The sequence below is a fragment of the Panonychus citri genome, unplaced genomic scaffold, assembly GCF_014898815.1.
Source record: "Panonychus citri isolate SS breed McGregor unplaced genomic scaffold, ASM1489881v1 Contig00126, whole genome shotgun sequence".
Taxonomy (NCBI): Eukaryota; Metazoa; Arthropoda; class Arachnida; order Trombidiformes; family Tetranychidae; genus Panonychus; species Panonychus citri.
In genome coordinates, this window is record NW_026515531.1 from 171,411 (window position 1) to 181,065 (window position 9,655).

The 9,655-nt window shown below is 31.3% G+C and overlaps 2 protein-coding genes across 3 annotated transcripts; both read left to right on the plus strand.

Annotated features, from left to right (window-relative positions):
• The first annotated feature begins 5 nt into the window (after positions 1–5).
• LOC128390751 (fatty acid synthase-like) lies at positions 6–3,679 on the plus strand. Its single transcript, XM_053350502.1, is given in 6 exon segments — positions 6–531; positions 607–759; positions 1,001–1,970; positions 2,123–2,680; positions 2,683–3,097; positions 3,356–3,679. Coding segments are annotated over 6 exon segments (2,556 nt in total). The 5' UTR covers positions 6–395.
• Positions 3,373–9,192, plus strand: LOC128390745 (mediator of RNA polymerase II transcription subunit 13-like). 2 transcript variants are annotated; one of them, XR_008325686.1, is made up of 2 exons: positions 3,373–6,762; positions 8,107–9,192. XR_008325686.1 is itself a non-coding variant. In XM_053350498.1 (2 exons), exons 1-2 carry the CDS (start codon positions 5,793–5,795, stop codon positions 8,358–8,360), a joined length of 1,224 nt encoding a protein of 407 aa, XP_053206473.1. In that variant the 5' UTR covers positions 5,743–5,792; the 3' UTR covers positions 8,361–9,192. The 2 variants fall into 2 exon arrangements, 1 of the variants encoding a protein (XP_053206473.1); XM_053350498.1 differs by having other exon boundaries at positions 5,743–6,762.
• The last annotated feature ends 463 nt before the right edge of the window (positions 9,193–9,655 follow it).

The following is a 9,655-nucleotide window of genomic DNA, read 5'->3' on the forward strand; positions in this document are numbered from 1 at the left end:
TCTAACTCGGGTTTTAATTGTTGATCAACAATTTATTTCTAATTTTCGCCTTTCCTTGTGAGGATATACATATATATATATATATATATATAAATCGTGAACGTGTACATGTGAATCTGTGAATTCTGGTGGAGGATAAATTTTACTCTCGATTTATAATTAGAGGAAATATAGAAGTTAATTAATCTGATCTATTTGATTGTGGTTAATGTTTATTTCCAATCAAGATCATCTTTCGTTTGGTGTTAACAATTTGTTTTCTTTTGTTTATTAATATTTTCTGTATTATATTATTTTCGTGGTTAATTGTCATCTCTCCCTCTATCTCTGTTTGAGATTGAATTACTCTGTGTTATTAGTAGTTAATTGTTATTATTAATTGTTATTCATTAATAATGAATGAACGACCAGAAATTATCATCTCCGGAGTCTCTGGGCGATTCTCAAATTGTGCTAATGTTAATCAACTAAAGGATAAACTTTACAAAGGCGTTGATATGACCTACGATAATGAAGAAAGATGGCCAAAGGGTAAGAACGATAATCATTATTATTCTCAAGTTAATTGTGATTAATTTTCATTTGATTGGTTGATTAACTTTCCAGGAATTTATGGTTTACCATCAAAAAGTGGAGCTCTATTGGATTTACAAAATTTTGATGCTTCGTTTTTTGGATTAACTGATGAAGAAGCGGATTTAATTGATCCCTCGACAAGATGTACCATTGAAACTACATTCGAAGCCCTTTGTGATGCAGGTAATTAAAGTTAATTGTTATAATACAAATTCTTAACTTAATGGTATGAAAAAATGCTCAGTTAATTGTTAAACTTTGGTTATCAGAATGACATAGAGATTTCAAACACAAGGAAGTCAACAACAATTAACTTTTCCATTTTATTGATTATTAGCATAATTTCATTGATCAAAGTTTGGTGTAGTTTTTTTTGCAAACTAGATTAACTTGATTATTTCTTAATCTAATTCACATTTTACAGGATTGGACCCATGGAATCTTGATAAAAGGAAGGTTGGATTGTTCCATGGACAAACAAATAACGAAATGAATCGTTATTCAGTTGAATTTGAAGGGAAATCAACTAATCTACAGACACAAGAGCGTTTGATTGCCCACATATTCAACATTAAGAATGGTGCTTTTCTGTACGAAACTGCTTGTTCCTCAAGTTTCACCGCTTTAGCTCAAGCATTTCTCCATTTAACTTGTGGTCATATTGACCTGGCGATCGTTTCTTGTGCCAATATTATGTGGACTCCAGCGATCGCTTTATCTTACCATAGACTTGGTTTAACTTCACAAATGGGTCAGTGTAAATTTCTTGACGCAAATGCATCGGGATATGGACGAAGTGAAACCGTGGCAACTATAATTCTCGAAAAATCTTGTACTGCTCAAAGATCCCATGGTCAGTTAATTAACTCAGTAATCAATTGTGATGGTTATAAGCCTCAGGGAATCACTTATCCATCATGGCAATCTCAGGCTTCCCTAATAAGTAAATGTTATAAAGAAAGTTCCATTGATCCGACAAAATTGGAATACTTTGAATGCCATGGAACGGGTACCGAAGTTGGTGACATGGTTGAAATTAAAGCTCTCTGGTCAGTTATGGGTAATGGCCGATCAAAGTTACCTTTACTTTTGGGTTCGGTTAAAAGTAACCTTGGTCATTCAGAAGCGGGTTCTGGTTTATCTTCACTGATTAAATGTTTAATCATTTTTAAATTAAATTCTATTCCAGCAAATCTTCATTACGAAAAACCTTCAACCCACATAACAGAATTGGAGAAAGGTTTTGTCGCTCCAGTTTTAAAAGAAACACCATTCAAAGGTCAATATATACCGATCAATAATTTCGGATTCGGTGGTGCTAATTGTCACATTGTTCTTGGACGGTCAATTCAAAATGTCCAGGATAAAGTATCGTCATCGTCCAGAGAGAAGCCGTTTTAATCTTATGCTGTGGTCGAACCACAATCTCCCTCCAATCCATGATGAATGGAATCGTTGAGATGAAACCCGAATCAATAACACCTCATTTCGTTCATCTAGTGAACCGTTATTCGTACTTTATGTCAACCACAGCGAATCAAGAAAGAAAGATGAACCATCGAAGTTACATAATCTCTTGTCCTCGAAAAGGACTGAAAATCTCTTCCCATGAGTTGCCTTCCAGTTCAACGAAATTTCCAATCTGCTTCGCATTCCCTGGTGCTGGTTGTCAAATCGATAATATGATTCAACCTTTCATGGGATTGAAACCTTTTAGAGAATCAATTGAAGATTCATTGTCACTTGTTGATTCAGATGGAAGTAAAAATGTTCGAGAAATGATCTCAAATGCTCGACAATCTCATTGGAAAATTTTCACTCTGGGAATATTTCAAATTGCTGTGGTTGATACTCTTAAATCACTTGGAATTGTACCGGACATTATTGTTGGTCATTCGTTTGGTGAATATTTTTGTGCTTATGCCGATGGTGTTTTATCCAAAGCTGAAGTTCTGGACATTTGCTATTCGGTTGTTCAAATAATCTCCTCGATTATCGCTGAATCGCAAACATTTAAAAGCTACTCAATGATCTCAGTTGCATTGACCTGGGATGAATTATTACCACTAATACCCAACAATCTGTATCCAGCATGTTTCAATACTGAGATAATATCACACTCGCTGGATTCACTGAAGATATTGTCCAGTTTTCGAATCATCTAAAGGTTCAGAATATTTTCAATCGGATCATTGATTCCTGTGGATTTGCCTTCCATACTCAAGCATTGGGTAAGATTATTGAACTTTTCCGCTGCAAGTTGACCCATTTTTCAAATGTTTATCGTAAACCAAGTGATAAATGGATAATATCTCATGATTCAAGTATGAATAGCGACAAATCACTTAATATTCAAAAACTTTGCGTTGAAATAATTGCGAATACAGTTCAATTTGAAAAGGCTTGTAAATCGATACCAAAAAATGCGATTTGTATTGAAATAGCACCGAGAAAATTTTTAACATCCTTGTTAAAATGTAATCTAACTGAATCATTGATTGTTGAGGTTCCTTTAAAGTTGGTAATCAACAATTGATCCAGATAGATGACCATAACAATCAAAACAATCATCGTCATTATCCAGAGCTTCCTGGTAGCTTTTTAACTTCATTGGGAAATCTTTACATGAATGGTTGTCCAATCAATTTGGAATCAATTTATTCCCATAAATTGATTGGTCCATCTCCAGTTGATACACCTTTCCTTTCACCTTTAATCAAACTTGACCATTCAAATGGTCATTTGGTTCGTCGATTTCCGAATATTTCAATTCCAACAGCTCAGCTCAGGAAAATTTACCATCAACATTAATGAAAGTGATAAACAATATCTTGGGTTTTTCCATTATAATGGTTACCAAGTGATTCCAATTTCTGGTTTAATTCATTTGCTTTGGTCTAAATTTGCTTCATTAACAGCTCACAGTACCAATGATTTAGCTGTTTGTTTGGAGCGTATTAAATTACATCGACTTTCATTGTTTGATGATCAGAAATTATCGTTTCTGATTAAATTTCTTCCAACCAATCAAGGCAAATATAAGTTTACCATAGAAACTTATTCCGATAATTTAGTAATCATGACAGGCTTGTATCCGATTTAAATGATTCCAATGGCGATGAAATGATTGCTGATCAAAATCACGATGATAATGGTCAATATGGTGATTCCAATTGTATTGAGTCCAACATTTTCTATGGTATTTTATCACGTAATGGTCTTCACTATCAAGGTAATTTAAGAAATGTAATCCAGGTAAATGATAAAACAAACACAGGAATTATGAGTAACAATCAAGATTGGATTATAAGGTTTGAATCCATGTTACAATTTACCAGTTTTTTCAACAATCAGGAAAATTCAAGTTCAATCACCAGAAAAATGGACAATATACCAATTCGTTTGGACGAAATCCATTGTATTCCTGGACAATTATCGCAAGAATCAACTGTCACCATCACCTATGATAAATATTCAAAGATAATTAGATCAGAATCAATTTATATCAGAGGAATACAATTTGGATCATTCCAATCACAATTACCATGTAAATTAAATCCAATGGAAGCGAGAATTGAACAATTTATACCAACATTTAACCAGAAAGTTTATCATCCATTGGAAACATGTATCACAATTATAGTTGATCATTTGATTGAATTTACTGATTGTAATCAACAACAGCAAAACGAATCACCAATAACATTGATAACTGCAACTCTAAATAAGGACAATCGTAATGATACCAAAAGAAATGATGAAAATTCACTTGGACAGTTAATTAGAGATGAATTACAAAAACGACGATCATCACAATGTAATTGGATTAAATTTGATTCACTTAATCAGTTTACCAATAAGAAAACACAATTAGACGGAAAAGGAAATGATTTAAATGAGATGATAAGTAACCGTTTGTTGATTATTGAAACAGATAATTCAACCAGTTTAATTGATTCTATTAGTGAATCAATTAGTTTGATGACAAAATCAACTTTTGATTTTATTATCGTTCGTCAATCAACAACAACAATCAATTCTGATTACGGTGAAAACAATAATGAGTTAGTTAATTATCTCAAATCAAATGGATTAATTTTTGTATTTTCCTCACAATCTGATCAATGTTTCATTCATCTGATTCGTTGGTCAATTGATGAAAACTTGATCAATGTTCATAAAGTTAATTCATCATTTAAATTACCTTCATTTTCAAATGAATCAAATAATCTAAATTGCTTATTGGTTGACAATTTATCCTCATCTATTGGTTTAATTGATAGATTAAAGATTGATAATCAAACAATACCATTGAAATGGTTAATTAATGAGACAAATGATGAAAATTGTTTCAATCAATTTATACCAATTGGTTTAACTTATACTGTTTTAAGTGATGGTGTTCAAGGAAGTTACCATTATTTACCAATCAACTTATCATCATCATCATCATCATCATCATCATCATTATCAACAACAACATCATCATCATCATCAGTACCATCATCTAAATTGTTACAATCAACAATAGGAGCAAGTAACTTGACTCGTATTGACGATGAGACTTTGATTAAACTATTGTCACCAAATGATTATGATACTTCAATTGTTATTTGTTGTAATCAACTTGCTAATTATTGTGGTTCACTAATTGGTTATTCACGGAAAGGTTTACAAGATGAAATTGGTGAAATTGGAATAATTAAATATGATGAAATCACAGATGATTATCTAATTGTCCACCGTTGGTCTTACAATCAAATTCAATGGTCACTCGAGGAAGCAGCAACAATACCAATACCTTATTCATTGGCTTATTATGGTCTAATCATTGTTGGTCGTCTAGCACGTGGTGAAAATGTTTTAATTGTTAACGGTCATACATCGGTTGGTTGGGCTATTATAACAATTTGTTTATCATTTAATTGCACCATTTACCTGTCGGTGGAAACGGAGGAGGAAAAGGTTAACCTGGTAAAACGTTTTCCCTCACTGGTTGATAAACAGTTTCTAATTACAATAAACGGCCAAGAAATTGAGCAAACAATTAAAATTTTAACTAATGGTTACGGATGTGATTTAGTTATTAACACTAACAGTAATAATAATATAACCAATAGAGATGTTAATAGTTACGATCAGGTCAAAGGTAATCAAGAGTTTTGTTGAAATGTTTATCGATTGGCGGAAGGTGCGTTGACCTTAACAAGTTTCCCATGTCGATTGACGATGACCTGGGATTGGCCATTTTCCTACAAAATATAACCTATTATGGTGCTACACCGGAAGGAGTTTTCCAATCAATTGGACCAAATAAAACAGGAACCACAGGTAATCATCCTCATCACCGTTTAGCTGATTTAATGGCCAACCAAATAAACAGTGGAATCATTTGCCCATTGATTGGTGTTGATTCACCTGAAATCATAAAAATTGAACCTAAAACAAAATGCAAACAACAATCAACTCGATCAAACAATCAGTTACCTTTGGTTAATTTGATCATTGGTCAACCAGGTGATTTAGAACTTGAAATTATTGAGAAATCCCGTCGATATGATTCAATTTGCAATTTTATTCTTATTCCTATTAATCAATCATCCAAAGATATGATGATGTCTTTTCCATCATCATCATCATTTAGTAATAATAAGGAACAATCATCTTCACCATTATTATTATTATCTTCATCCTCCAATTCATCAACAAGTTTATCTTCATTTCCATTAACACCAATTTCATCAACAAACCATCAACCATTGACACCGACACCGCCATCATCAAATAATAACAATAATAATAATAATAAACCATCAGCATCACATTATCATCCATATATTATCAATCAACTTGGATTACTGGGTTGTTCATTTATTGATATTTCCATGAACGGTAAATCAATTGATAAAAGAGACACAATCAAATATCAACAAGTGTTGAAAGAAATTTCAAAAAGTTACAAAATTAACAAAGTTTTCCTTGTCTACCGTTCATCTGACCCGGACAATCAACAAACTAATCATCGTTACCATCAAGAGCATCCCAGTTCTCATCATCATCAACAACAACCACATCATCACATTGATCTTTCAAATCAATTAATGATTCAATTATTGGATTATATTACTAATTCAAGGGAGATCTCAATCAACTTTCTCACCCTCATCTCTTGTTCATTAACTCAAGGTAATATTTATACACTTATTTAGCCTTAAGTAAACTCGCTTTTATTAAACATATTTCTTTGTGATTATGATAACAATCAACAAATTCTTGACTAATTAACCAACTCTCTCTCACTAGCATACTCATAATGACTTTCATTCATGATGAATTAATGACACTTTCTGTTATATACACAATTTAAACTCGCATCTTTTATCACCTTAACCAAATCAACATTGATTAGTTTATATTAATTAATATATATGAGAGAACCATCAACAGCTTTGTTTATTTAATCATTATCACCAAAATTAATTCTTTATTATTTTTCTCAATCAAACAGAATCTTTTTTTTTCTGTTGTTACCACAGACTTTTCTTGTTGCTTGTTTTTTTCCCAATCAACTTTAATGGTAACACAAACCGACATTAATGTTTAATTAAGGATTGACTAATGATGATGATAATCATAATAACTACAATACTGATAACTGATGATGACTATGATGAAAAAGTAGCAACAGTTAGTAAAAAAAAGCTGAGTTGTATTTAGATGATTGTGATAATTAAATTCAAACGTCTGGTTAGATTCAATGATTGGATCGGCTTTTGACCTGGAAAAACGTATATCATCAAATGAAGAGAGAGAGAGAGAGAGAGAGAGAGAGAGAGAGAGATAAATCATAGATTTGAGAGAGACGTTATATTGCATTTTCAACGAATCCTGATTCAGAATATATTATATACAGAATACAAGTCATGGAGGTTGATAATAATTCAAATGATTATAACCATTTAATAGCAGTAATGATAATTAGTCTATTCCCTCTTTATCTTCATCATCTCCTTTCGCTTTTACTTGATTGTTGCTGTTTATTACTTCTTATCATCTCTCTACCATCACCGGAAATTACTCTTACTTGTTAGTTGATTTTCTCTTTCTTTCCTTTGCATCTTTTTCTTCCATCATCCTCATCAATCGATCCTCAGTCTCTCTCTCTCTCTCTCTCTCTCTCTCTCTCTCTCTCTCTCTCTCTCTCTCTCTCTCTCTCTCTCTCTCAGAGAGACGTATACACATATCTTTATCTTCCTTTTCTCTTCCAAATTTACTACGTACAAATACAAATAATGTCCCTTTCCGGTTTGTTGAAGAGGAAGAGATCGTGAGAGAGACACTTTTTTTACACCCTCAGTAGAAAAGTATCTTGTTATTATTACTTAAACATCCCTTCAAATGATAGATTATTGATTGTAACAATAGAATAGTTTTTAAATATTACAAATTAGAAAGCAAAAATCTATTTTCCTTTAACAATAATTTACTAATGATGATAATTTATTTCTCTCCGTTATTATTATCATTTAGATTGTACTTTTATTTGGCCTCAATTGGTTAGGAAATGTCAACAATTTGGTAAAAGGTCCGGAGTTAACAGTATAACAATTAACTTGACTGATTTATTTTCATCCGATGATCCTAATTATTGGTCTCAACTGGATCAATACATAAGTCAATTATATTGTCAACTAATTGGTTCTAATGATATGACAGATAATACTAATAATAACAGAAAAGTCAATGGAGTGTACAAATTAACTTGCAAAGTGGACAATCAATAATTAATCATTAAGACTACGAGTATGACAAAAACAACGAGATCACTTTCAATACATTAGAAACATTTGACTTATTACAATTAATTTGATTGTAAAAATGATGAAACAATCAAAGAAACCAAACCTCAAAGGAAAAGGTCAACAAAAGTAACAATCAAATTATCAACTAATGACAATCAATTAACTTAATCATCTGATTGTTGATTATGGATTTAAAACAAGACATTGGGATTAAACGGGGATTTTTTTTATATTTGACAAGATAATTAAGATTATGATGATTACCCAAAGATTAATGAATGACTCTCTTTAGACTAAATCATTAATCTAAATCAATCATCAAGATTAAATTTACTTTTTCTATTACATATTAAACTTGTTGATTGTTAATCGTTGATTTCATATTATATCATCATCATCATCATCATCATTTGAAAGCTGATTTGAAAGTAATCATAATTTTGTCTTAACTAACCAATAATGTTAACCTTAAATTGTGACAATTTAAAAATAACAAGAAAACATATTAGATTAGACAAGAAATTAGGTTAAATTGTTACACATTTATTACTATTATTGTTTTAATACTTTTTACATGATCAGTGAAAATAAACACTAATCAAGATAATCTTGATAATCCTTGATTGTTATTGTTAACCAAATGATTTAATGTCAAACTTCATGCTGTTTGTTTGTTGTAAGATGATATTTATTGTTGATTGTTGATAAACACGAGAAAATTGTCAATTACTGTCAATCAATTGGATTAAATTTGATTGTAACATTTTTGAATAACATGATCATTATAATGAAATAAATCACAATTAAGATTTAATTTTGTTTTTTTCTTCACTTTTTCAACTGTATTTTTTTATTGTATCTGTTTTTTTTTGTTAAATGTTTTTCTTGGATGTTTGCTGTATTTAGGTAAACAATTAACTAATTGTAATAGCGTTTACAATTAGTTAATTGAGTTAGCTAGATAATCTTGAAATTTTTTCTCAAAGGATTTAACCTGTTTTTCGTTTAATTTAATTCTGCTAATTATAATTCTAAGGTAAGCTTTTTTAACTTCAGTTGTATCATTAATGTCCAACTCCCCAGGATAATCAATTTGTGAACAATATTCTGAAGTTTCTGAAGATGATTCAGGGATTGAGATAAATTCAGTTGTTGATTCCCATTCTGGTTCAGTAACTGATTCAGTTTCTGGTTCAGTTTCTGGTTCAGTTTCTGGTTCAGTTTCTGGTTGAGATTCAGAAACGATTAAAGTTTCTGCTGTTGTTGTGGTGGTGGTT